Here is a 12,794-nt window from a genome sequence, read left to right as displayed (position 1 = left end):
GAGCATTTTATTCCTGAGTCAGGTGGCAGGGTGAGAGATAACATCCCCTGGCCCCTTACAGAATCTCTGCTTTTCCTCAAGTGAACATGGATTCAAGCATTAGGGCAAACCTGGAAATCAGTTGAGAATGTACTTCACACTATGTTTCATCCCACAGAAGCTCCTTTATTTAGAAGCCGTAGAAACACTTCTTTTGGATACTAGAGGACAGAAGAGTTGTCTTTCTGAGACTATTGCTTTTCATCTCACAGCCACAGGGCATGATCCAGCTGTGTTCCCACTTCCCTTTCTACCTTAAACCTGAGGGATAAATGTCAACCACCTTTAAAAATTGCAAGTTCTTCTGAAATTCATTTCAGCATGCTGATTCACCTCAGTGCTACACTCAATTCCTTTCAATTTAACCTATTTCACTCTATCATCTTTTTGTATACCCCACACATTCATAAGTTGCTTATATATATATTTTTGGAACCAAGGTGGATTACCATTCTTTCAGCCAGCAAGTAAACACAGGTCTTAGGATTCCTATCCAAAAAGTTTATCATTTGTCCACCAGCTATCCTTCTATATTTTCCTCCAGGATTCTCTGTGCCCAAATTGCTTTTCTAAAATCAGTCCTCTGTTCAATGTCTTGACCATTCACATTTTTTTTTTGTTCTTCAGAATCTTTATTCTTCATCTAACCACCACAGAAGGTCAGCTTGAACCAAAACAAGCTGAAGTAACCTCAAAAGGCCCGCCTCATTACACACAACGGGGAAAAACCTGAAGTGAAGCCTGTTTTTTTTTTTTCAGAGCAGACCCAGCCCATACTTTTACACAGGTGTCCACTAAAGACCGATCAGCAAGGCCCCACCACCACAAACTCCTGTAGGAACTCTGCTGGGAGCTCCCTTTGGGTCATTCATGAAATCCACCTCTTCCTTAGTCATAAATAAGCCCTTGCTGTCTTGTGGAGAAGGTCATCAGTGTTGATATCTTGAGCAACAGACCATTTGTGTACTCTGGAGCTTTGAAGGGGAGGTGACTTGACTTACCTCCTCCCTGCATCTGAGATGCAATCACCTTTCTGAATATCTAAACAGTGACCTGGGAGATAGGTGGTGGAGGGTGCCTCATGAAGACTCTTCAGGGTCATCCTGTCCGGGCTCCTTAAGCACTTAACCCTTTGTTTTTCAGAAACTTTGCACCTGGGCTCCCAAGAGGCAGGCAGGCCCAGAGGAGAGGCCATAGGCCTGGGAACCCAGCAGCCTCTTAGAGCAGGTCACTGGGAAAGAGGAGGAGGGGACAGGGAGGGGGCAAGGTGGAGATGCAAGGCAGGGACAGAAATCAGCTGAAACACTCCATGCTGGTTCTGACTCGCTCCATCTCGTGCAGGAAGCTGTAGAACTGAGGCAAGGTTAATTCTATGTATACATTTTCTGTTTGATTTCCTTTCTTAACGACCAACTTTAATTGTAAAAAAATACTTCCTACTTTTTCCAGTTCGCTGCTCCCAGACGTCACTCCAAATTTCCATTCCATATCTACAAGCTGGTTAATCATCAGAGTCTGACCTATGGCCCATCGAGCGAGGGTGGGGGCATTCTGCTTCCACTTTTCAGAAAAGTAGACGGCTTTCTCCTCACTGAGACCCAGAGTCATGAAGTCGGCCCGGACCTGCTCGGCTGTGAGACCCTTCTTCAAGGCACCATTTGGAACCAGGAGGAGGCTCTTCACGATGCTTCTCAGGGGGCCAAGACTGATCTGGTTGGTGGTGGCAAATTCGGAGAGCTGAGCCAGAAACCTTTCCACCTCTTTTGGCTCAGTTAGGAAGTGGAAGAGCACTTCAGTCAGGGCTGAGAATTGCTGCGCGCCCAGCTGATTCAGCTGCTGCATGTCGCCGCCCATGGCCTCGGGCACGGGGTCCTGTGTGCAGTGCAGCCGGCCCATGGCGTCCGCCCGGCCCCGCAGGCCCCACGCTCCCCAGACCATTCACATTTTTAACGAAAGATAATGGACTTGGACTTCCCTGGTGGTTCAGTGGTTAAGAATCGACTTGCTAATGCTGGGAACAGGAGTTTGACCCCTGGTTCAGAAAGATCTCACATTCCAAGGGACAAGTAAGTCCAACAGTTCCAATGATTGAAGCCAGAGTATCTAGAGCCCATGCTCCACAACAAAAAACCACTGCAATGAGACGCTCCAGCACCACAACTAGAGAAAGTCTGCACAAAGTTACAAAGACCCAGCCCAGCCAGAAATGAATAAATGAAATTAATTTTTTTTGGAAACCATATTGAAACAAAGAAAGAAAGGGACTTTCCTGGTGGTCCAGTGGCTAAGACTCCATGTTCCCAATGCAGGGGGCCCACGTTTGACCCCTGATTGAGGAACTAAAAATCTCACATGTAGCAATGAAGATCTTTTGTGCTAAGACAAAAGACCAGGAACTAAGACCAGGAACAGCCAAATAAACATATATACTTTAAAAAAAAAAAAAAAGGAAGATAACGGCCTTGATTTTCCAAAGATGCACCAAGAATGATCAAGTCACTCTTCACACCTTGACCCTGTTCTCTACAAATTCAAAACTAAAATTAAGTCTCTCTTTTTGTAAATCTATCAAGTAACCTTTGAAGCTTGGTGATGAGCCCTTAAAATGGTCCTCGGGCTCTTTCAGCACACACAGAATTCCATCAAATATAATACTTTCATTCATGTGCTAAGAAGATATTTTGTTAATATTTATATCTTTTTCAACAAAAGATCTTCATTTATTCACTCAATATTCAATTATATACTGTATTCAAAGATCTTGAAATGTTAGGAGTCTACACAGAAGACAGATAGTAGATACAGATCAGATCTAAACCTAAGTAATTCACATGATAGAGATATGAATAAAATGCCAGGAGGCTCCAGAAAAACCACCGTGGTGGGGGTGGATTGCATCAAATAAGTAAAGGGAAATGAAGAGAGAGAAGCTAAGGAGAAAAGATAACTGAAAACGATCTCTTCTTATTAACGTTTCTGCTACAAACTTCTGGAGCAAGCACATTACTCTCTAACTTCCTTTCCAGCCTGTCCTTCTAGATTTCACTCTACAAACTTCAGATGGTCAGCCTCAGCACCTCAGCACCTCAGACTTCTCTGGAGGCAACACAAACACTGTAGGAACCAAAGATCCCTAAGAACCCACAAACTCTGAGGCCTCACTGCAGCATCTGCACCTAGATTCACATAGAGGAATGTCTGTTTCTTCTTCACAGTAGAAGAAGGTGGAGAAAGCCAGTTTCACAAAATGGATTGTGAAAAAACAGAAGTGCAGTCCTCGAGAAAGGCAGAAAAGGCAGCACCACGAATCTGAATTAGCCTGCCATGCAGATTAGTAGGGTTCTCAGGGAATGCAGGAGACAAGGAGACCACAGTTTAATTCTTGGGTTGGGGAGATGGAAATGGAAACCCACTCCAGTATTCTTGCCTGGAGAATCCCTTAGACAAGGAGACTGGGGGATACGGTCCATAAGTTCACAAAGAGTCAGACACGACTGAAATGACTTAGCATGCACACATGGGGATTAGTAACCAGTGTAAAGAACAGCCAAAAGGCAAAAGAAAATTCAAAGAAAAACCAAGTTGTCAATTTCTTAAGATAGAACCGTAAGTCTTTCTTCAGAAAGAAAGAAAAATAATCAGTGAGTTCTTCTACTTTAAAACAAAGCTGAAAGGGACAACATGCTGCAAACAGCAATTTTACCTATGAAGGGACTACACACAGATCATAGTCAAGTACACTGGAAATAGTTTATCACTATTAATAATCACATTATCAGTATTTGCAATTAATATCTGTTTTTCAAAAAATGTAGGGTCTATGCATGGTTTTCACTGTGTTACTGACATCCTCACTTGCCTGCTTAAAGCAAGGATGGTGAATGGTCCCAGAATGAGAATGCCCTGCAGAATCCCACCGAATCACAGTAGAAAAAGTTTTAACAAGTGTCATTAGACCATTTTGGACAAAACAGTTACTGGGCTTTTGGGTTTATTAACAGATCAGCTGGAGAAAACTAAGTCACTACATTAAACTATTTTCTACTTATCTCCATCATCCTCTTTAAGAATACACATTTTAAAAGGAGACAAGTTGTTATATTAAAAATGGCTACTCTGGCATTTTGCAAGTTATATCGAATAACCAAGAAAAAAATAGCTTGCAAACGTCTCGGCCTCAATTCCAACTATCATCTCTTACCAAACTAAAATTCATATTATCACTAATTAACTTTCCGTCTAGCATTCCTCCAGTTTACAAAAAAATTCAGTAACATAAAATGTTTCATAACTTTTTTAAACTGCCCTAAAATTTTAGAGGATAATATAAATGTTTCAGTTAAAGTTGAGAAGTTCACCCTAGCGATGAAAACAATCAAAACATCACCCTAATCACCTGTGTATAACACAAGATATGAACAAAATTAAAATAACTCCATATGAAATTGATTGATTCTACTGTAGCTACACCTAGCTATTTCCTAACCAGAGATCAGCCCTGGGATTTCTTTGTAAGGAATGATGCTAAAGCTGAAACTCCAGTACTTTGGCCACCTCATGCAAAGAGTTGACTCATTGGAAAAGACTGATGCTGGGAGGGATGGGGGGCAGGAGGAGAAGGGGATGACAGAGGATGAGATGGCTGGATGTCATCACTGACTCGATGGACGTGAGTCTGAGTGAACTCCAGGAGTTGGTGATGGACAGGGAGGCCTGGTGTGCTGCAATTCATGGGGTTGCAAAGAGTTGGACACGACTAAGCAACTGAACTGAACTGAAGTAATTTCCAGAGTAACATCTACTTCTGCTTTATTGACTACACCAAAGCCTTTGACTGTGTAGATCACAACAAACTGTAGAAAATTCTTAAAGAAATTGAATACCAGAGTACCTTACTGCCTCCTGAGAAATCTGTATGCAGCTCAAGAAGCAATAGTTAGAATGGGACATGGAACAACAGACTGATTCCAAATTGGGAAAGGAATATGTCAGGGCTGTATATTGTAACCCTGCTTATTTAACTTATATGTAGAGTACATCATGTGAAATGTCAGGGTGCATGAAGCACAAGCTGGAATCAAGATTGCTGGGGAAAATATTAGTAACCTCAGATATGCAGATGACACCACCCTTATGGCAGAAAGAAAAAAAGAACTAAAGAGCCTCTTGATGAAAGTGAAAGAGAAGAGTGAAAAAGTTGGCTTAAAGCTCAACATTCAGAAAACGAAGATCATGGCATCCAGTCCCATCACTTCATGGCAAATAGATGGAGAAACAGTGGAAGCAGTGTCAGACTTTATTTTGGGGGGCTCCAAAATCACTGCAGATGGCTATTGCAGCCATGAAATTAAAAGACACTTACTCCTTGGAAGAAAAGTTATGACCAACCTAGATAGCATATTCAAAAGCAGAGACATTACTTTGCTAACTAAGGTCCATCTAATCAAGGCTATGGTTTTTCCAGTGGTCATGTATGGATGTGAGAGTTGGACTGTGAAGAAAGCTGAGCGCCGAAGAATTGATGCATTTGAAATGTGGTGTTGGAGAAGACTCTTGAGAGTCCCTTGGACTGCAAGGAGATCCAACCAGTCCATTCTGAAGGAGATCAGCCCTGGGGTTTCTTTGGAGGGAATGAATGTAAAACTGAAACTCCAGTACTTTGGCCACCTCATGCAAAGAGTTGACTCATTGGAAAAGACTCTGATGCTGGGAGGGATTGGGGGCAGGAGGAGAAGGGGACGACAAAGGATGAGATGGCTGGATGGCATCACTGACTCGATGGATGTGAATATGAGTGAACTCTGGGAGTTGGTGATGGACAGGGAGGCCTGGCGTGCTGCGATTCATGGGGTTGCAAAGAGTCAGACATGACTGAGTGACTGAACTGAACTGAACTGAATATGAAGATTATAATTTAAGAAATACTTGGAAGAGAAACCCAGAGTCACTACTCAGCAGGTGTTTCATGGATATTTGATGTTACTTTCAGAACATACACTCTTTCCGTGGGCCTAACTGTGTCAGCATCTGCTGGGGTCCAGCTCTGGTGGATCCATGTTAATTCGAAAGGGAGACAGAATTGGCATCTTAGAAAAGAATTATTTAATTAGAAATATAAGATTAGGGAAAAAATAGTATAGTAGGAAAATTTAGTGGAGAAAAGAGGCTAAATAACTTGGTTTATGCGGAGAGCTAATAAAACCTCGAGACAAGAGTTTTGCACCATCTACATAGGCCACCAGTGCCCGCTTGAATAGTGGAGGGTGCCCAGCCTTGGGTTCCCTCTCACGTGGGTCTTAGAAGCCAGGGCAAGTAAGTATACATGGTGAGCCTCCACGCCCCAGATGAGAATTCAGCCAGAAAAGAGAAGGAGAAAAGACCACACAGGGGAAACCAGTCTTCCCAGTGACTGGCCCCTCCTTTATTGTTCAGGAAAGCTTTTTATACTTTTGGTTGTACACAGAGATCAATGGATAATACAAAGTTACGCAGCAACAGCAGCTCTGACTCTTATTGAGACCAGGCTTTCTCTCTGCATACCTAGCTGTATACACAAGTCTTAGGTGATTTACATCTTCTGGCCAGAAGGCCTATTAGCATTTTATGGCCCTTTTCTGATAAGGGTCTGTCAACCAGAAAACTTATTTAACAGTGTTGTTCTTCCCAAAGTCTGGTGCCACTCTCAGAAAGCACTAAATAAAGTTACAGTCCTACATAGCAAGGACACAACAATTTATAACAAGGAAAGAGGAGTACAGTGATTTATAACAGAGAAAATTAATTAACTCAAAAGTCTAGTGTTGCTAACATCAAAACTACTATATTCCTTTTTCTATATCCCGATTACATTGATTAATATCCTCCAGGTGCCTAAAAGATAAAGAATATGGAGGTCTGGCAGCAGTCATTGACTCAAAAATGAAACCCATCACCAATATAATTTTTAGCTTTTAGAAAAGGCTCTATATCTTTAAGATGCTTTAAGCTTCGTGCTTCTCACGGTTGGGGGGGCCATAAACAATTCACAAGTGTAGTTAAAACTGTCAGGCAAGTTAGAGAGCCATCAGAGGGATTTGAGCTGAAACATTCTTTTCATATGCAGGAGACTAATTGGAGCTCTAAGTTAACTTTTTCCAGAAAAAGGTGGTGACAGACAGCCCCTGTTAATTTCAGAAGAGTGGAAAGCACAGTACAATAAGGCAGGCAGACTCTTGTTTTGGGGGGTAGATGCTCAGGAAAATCCAGGAGAACCCCTGAAGCCAGATCATGCCTTTGAGTATGTCAGGCTTCCTTCCTCATGACCTTTACCACGGGCAGGATTCCTCACGCTGGCTCCCGGCAAGCATCCATAGGCCTGTGTTCTTCATCAGGAGGTTTAAATGGTGACCAAGCAGCTGGGACTCTTCTGGGAAACTTCCCTTCGATATAATCCAGTGAGTGTGTGGGTTGACTAACTGCAGACCAGGGGTAAAGTTGATCTTGCTATACTAAAAAAAAAAAAAAAAAAATTAAGCTATTTTAATTCAATCATGAAAATGGAGTCTTCTTAATTGATACTTGCAACACCATTTCTATCATAAATATGTGTGGTAGGCATATATATAGATGCAAACATACATAAAACAGGAAACAGAATTTTATACTATTCAATGTAGATTCATCACATAAACTTTCTTTCATACATTTTGTTTTCATAACTATATGTGATTCAACTTCTATGGTAAAATTTAAGTCTCTTTCTTTGGAAGTCCAAGGCCATGTGGGTCTGCATGGAATTACAAGGTCAGAAAATCAACCCAATCACAGAGTCCCCTAACTGAGCATCTTCAATGCACTGGAATATGATGTCCCTTTGAAATCTGTGTAAACACTTGTGGCAAAATCAGAGAACAGGCATGGCTGGGCACTCATGGACAATAAACAGCTTCCTCGCCTTCAACAACAGAAAGCCCAGGAAACTAAATATCTTCAATCCAGGTCGGGAACAGTTTGGGAGAGGAACTATAATAAAGTAAGTGAACTTACCAAGAAAAAAATAACTGGACAGGAATCTGGCAAAGAAAGCTTTTCCCAGCTGGAGACCAACAGAATCTAGACAGAATGAGAAACAGGCTCATAGCTACACCTCGTGCCAGGAAGCCAAGTGGGAACCTTAGAAAGGAGGCCACTCTGAGGCTGTAGACACCCTCGGAAACTGCCCGCTAAGATTTCAGGGTAACAGGTGCTTCAGGATGCAGGCACCAATGTACACAAGCCCTGAGTTCTCTTCATGACATCCTCCTTAGTTCGGTTCAGTTCAGTCGCTCAGTCATGTCTCACTCTTTGCGACCCCTTGAATCACAGCACGCCAGGGCTCCTTGTCCATCACCAACTCCCAGAGTTCTCAGACTCATGTCCATCGTGTCAGTGATGCCATCCAGCCATCTCATCCTCTGTCGTCCCCTTCTCCTCCTGCCCCCAATTCCTCCCAGCATTAGGTCTTCTCCAATGAGTCAACACTTCACATGAAGTGGCCAAAGTGCTGGAGTTTCAGCTTTAGCATCATTCCTTCCAAAGAAATCCCAGGGCTGATCTGCTTCAGAATGGATAGGTTGGATCTCCTTGCAGTCCAAGGGATGCTCAAGAGTCTTCTCCAACACCACAGTTCAAAAGCATCAATTCTTCGGCACTCAGCTTTCTTCACGGTCCAACTCTCACATCCATACATGACTACTGGAAAAAACATAGCCTTGACTAGATGGACGTTAGTCAGCAAAATAATGTCTCTGCTTTTGAATATGCTATCTAGGTTGGTCATAACTTTACTTCCAAGGAGTAAGTGTCTTTTAATTTCATGGCTGCAGTCACCATCTACAGTGATTTTGGAGCCCAAAGAAATAAAGTCTGACACTGTTTCCACTGTTTCCACATCTATTTCCCATAGAGTGATGGGACCGGATGTCATGATCTTCGTTTTCTGAATATTGAGCTTTAAGCCAACTTTTTCACTCTTCTCTTTCACTTTCATCAAGAGTCTTTTTAGGTCCTCTTCACTTTCTGCCATAAGGGTGGTGTCATCTGCATATCTGAGGTTATTGATATTTCTCCCATCAATCTTCATTCCAGCTTGTTTCTTACAGCCCAACGTTTCTCATGATGTACGCTGCATAGAAGTTAAATAAGCAGGGTGACAATATACAGCCTTGATGTACTCCTTTTCCTATTTGGAACCAGTCTGTTGTTCCATGTCCAGTTCTCACTGTTGCTTCCTGACCTGCATACAGATTTCTCAAGAGGCAGGTCAGGTGGTCTGTATTCCCATCTCTCTCAGAATCCTCCACAGCTTATTGTGATCCACACAGTCAAAGGCTTTGGCATGGTTAATAAAGCAGAAATCGATGTTTTTCTGGAACTCTCTTGCTTTTTCCATGATCCAGCGGATGTTGGCAATTTGATCTCTGGTTCCTCTGCCTTTTCTAAAACCAGCTTGAACATCAAGAAGTTCACTGAACAAGTATTTGCTGAAGCCTGGCTTGGAGAATTTTGAGCATTACTTTACTAGCGTGTGAGATAAGTGCAATTGTGTGGTAGTTTGAGCATTCTTTGGCATTGCCTTTCTTTGGGATTGGAATAAGAACTGACTTTTCCAGTCCTGTGGCCACTGCTGAGTTTTCCGAATTTGCTGGCATATTGAGTGCAGCACTTTCACAGCATCATCTTTCAGGATTTGAAATAGCTCCACTGGAATCCCATCACCTCCACTAGCTTTGTTCATAGTGATGCTTTCTAAGGCCCACTTGACTTCACATTCCAGGATGTCTGGCTCTAGAATTGTGATCACATCATCCTGATTATCCGGGTCGTGAAGATCTGTTTTGTACAGTTCTGTGTATTCTTGCCACCTCTTCTTAATATCTTCTGCTTCTGTTAGGTCCAGACCATTTCTGTCCTTTATCAAACCCATCTTTGCATGAAATGTTCCCTTGGTATCTCTAATTTTCTTGAAGAGATCTCTAGCCTTTCCCATTCTGTTCTTTTCCTCTATTTCTGTGCATTGATTGCTGAAGAAGACTTTCTTATCTCTTCTTGCTATTCTTTGGAACTCTGCATTCAGATGCTTATATCTTTCCTTTTCTCCTTTGCTTTTCACTTCTCTTCTTTTCACAGCTATTAGTAGGGCCTCCCCAGACAGCCATTTTGCTTTTTTGCATTTCTTTTCCATGGGGATGGTCCTGATCCTTGTCTCCTGTACAATGTCACGAACCTCATTCCATAGTTCATCAGGCACTCTATCTATCAGATCTAGGTCCTTAAATCTATTACTCACTTCCACTGTATAATCATAAGGTATTTGATTAAGGTCATACCTGAGTGGTCTAGCAGTTTTCCCTACTTTCTTCAACTTAAGTCTGAATTTGGTAATAAGAAGTTCATGATCTAAGGCACAGTCACCTCCTGGTCTTGTTTTTGTTGACTGTATAGAGCTTCTCCATCTTTGGCTGCAAAGAATATAATCAATCTGATTTTGGTGTTGACCATCTGGTGATGTCCATGTGTAGAGTCTTCTCTTGTGTTGTTGGAAGAGGGTGTTTGCTATGACCAGTGCATGTTCTTGGCAAAACTCTATTAGGCTTTGCCCTGCTTCATTCCACATCCCTAGGCCAAATTTGCCTGTTACTCCAGGTGTTTCTTGACTTCCTACTTTTGCATTCCAGTCCCCTATAATGAAAAGGAAATCTTTTTTGGGTGTGTGTTCTAAAAGGTCTTGTAGGTCTTCATAGAACCGTTCAACTTCAGCTTCTTCAGTGTTACTGGTTGGAGCATAGACTTGGATTACCGTGATATTGAATGGTTTGCCTTGGAGTCGAACAGAGATCATTCTGTCATTTTTGAGATTGCATCCAAGTACTGCATTTTGGACTCTCTTGTTGACCATGATGGCCACTCCATTTCTTCTGAGGGATTCCTGCATGCAGTAGTAGATATAATGGTCATCTGAGTTAAATTCACCCATTCCAGTCCATTTTAGTTCGCTGATTCCTAGAATGTCAACGTTCACCCTTGCCATCTCTTGTTTGACCACTTCCAATTTGCCTTGATTCATGGACCTGACATTCCAGGTTCCTATGCAATATTGCTGTTTACGGCATCGGACCTTGCTTCTATCACCAGTCACATCCACAGATGGGTATTGTTTTTGCTTTGGCTTCATCCCTTCATTCTTTCTAGAGTTATTTCTCCACTGATCTCCAGTGGCATATTGGGCACCTACTGATCTGGGGAGTTCCTCTTTCAGTATCCTATCATTTTGCCTTTTCACACTGTTCATGTGGTACTCAAGGCAAGAATACTGAAGTGGCTTGCCATTCCCTTCTCCAGTGGACCACATTCTGTCAGACCTCTCCACCATGACCTACCCATCTTGGGTTTCCCCACGGGCATGGCTTAGTTTCATTGAGTTAGACGAGGCTGTGGTCCTAGTGTGATTAGATTGACTAGTTTTCTGTGAGTATGGTCTCAGTCTGTCTGCCCTCTTATTCCCTCTTGCAACACCTACCATCTTACTTGGGTTTCTCTTACCTTGGGCGTGGGGTATCCCTTCATGGCTGCTCCAGCAAGGCACAGCCCCTGCTCCTTAGATGAGGGGTATCTCCTCACTGCCACCCTTCCAGACCTTCAACATGGGAGTCTTCTGCTATTCCCCATAAATTCAATTTCTGGTCATTTGAGCTTGCCTCAGTTTACTTCCTTTATTAGGTTGACACTACAAATAAGTAAGTGATGTGCCAATATCTGCATGTGATGCTTTCCCAAGGACACATGTGGTCACTATGAAGTGGCCATGAACCCAACAGCAAGTGGGCATGATGGACTCACCTTCATGAGTCCATGCCCATAACCATCAGAGATAGATACTATTACCATACATGAGAAATCTTAACCTGTGAGCCTGGGTAACAGTCCCAACCTCTTCAGTTAGTAGAGGAGATGGATCAGAATCCACAGTCTAGGACTAGAGTCTGCTCTAACCACTCTTGGAGACAAGATTCCTGCATTCATCATAAACATAGGGACACAATACTGCAACATCAGGAGGGCACATCCATGGAAGATTTAGTGTGCATTGGGGGCATGCAAAGTGAGCAGCCTATTGACACAGGTTAGGTCCTCTAAGTGGAGAAGGGAATGGCAACCCACTCCAATGTTCTTGCCTGGAGAATCCCAGGGACGGGGGAGCCTAGTGGGCTGCTGTCTATGGGGTCGCACAGAGTTGGACACAACTGAAGTGACTTAGCAGCAGCAGCAGCAGCAGGTCCTCTGAGAGAGAAAACACAGACACTGATGGCAAAGGAAGGTGTCTGAGGAGTGACATCTTACTCTGAAAGAGAGCAAAATGAACTAGGAAGTAACAGTTCAGGAGCAGAAGCAGGAGCACTCACTCAACCCCAGGGACCGTCAGAAGAAAGGAGAAGCACTTCTGCATGTGAAGAATGGGATATGGAAGAACAGTAAGGGAGAAGGTCACAAGGTGGAGAAGCATGAGAATGTTGAAACAGGAGGCAGGTCATGGAGGTCCAAGGAATCTGGTTTCCACTCTGACAGAAAAATCCCTGAGAAGTTTTATGTAGGAAAGTGATACAGTCAAATGCACATCACAGGTCTCTAAACTGCTGACACTGGTACTGAATACTCTGTTGGAGGAGGCACCCTGAGAAGTGCTTGGCAGCATTCCTGTCTCCTCTCACTAGATGCCAGCTGCACCTCTCCCCACACTG

At 42.9% G+C, this 12,794-nt stretch overlaps 1 protein-coding gene across 2 annotated transcripts; it reads right to left on the bottom strand.

The window, feature by feature from the left end:
• Positions 1 to 653: 653 nt before the first annotated feature.
• Positions 654 to 1,970, bottom strand: LOC101123441 (COMM domain-containing protein 7-like). Of its 2 annotated transcripts, XM_012129793.5 has the most exons (2): positions 1,480 to 1,970; positions 654 to 1,392 (listed from the first exon to the last, which is right to left on the bottom strand). In XM_012129793.5, exons 1-2 carry the CDS (start codon positions 1,933 to 1,935, stop codon positions 1,333 to 1,335), a joined length of 516 nt encoding a protein of 171 aa, XP_011985183.2. In that variant the 5' UTR covers positions 1,936 to 1,970; the 3' UTR covers positions 654 to 1,332. The 2 variants fall into 2 exon arrangements, with proteins under 2 accessions (XP_011985183.2, XP_004004516.3); XM_004004467.6 differs by having other exon boundaries at positions 654 to 1,970.
• Between the last annotated feature and the right edge of the window lie 10,824 nt (positions 1,971 to 12,794).

Source organism: Ovis aries, chromosome 2, assembly GCF_016772045.2.
Source record: "Ovis aries strain OAR_USU_Benz2616 breed Rambouillet chromosome 2, ARS-UI_Ramb_v3.0, whole genome shotgun sequence".
Taxonomy (NCBI): domain Eukaryota; kingdom Metazoa; phylum Chordata; class Mammalia; order Artiodactyla; family Bovidae; genus Ovis; species Ovis aries.
The sequence above is the reverse complement of the archived record's forward strand: the minus strand, read 5'-3'. Positions and strand labels throughout refer to the sequence as shown.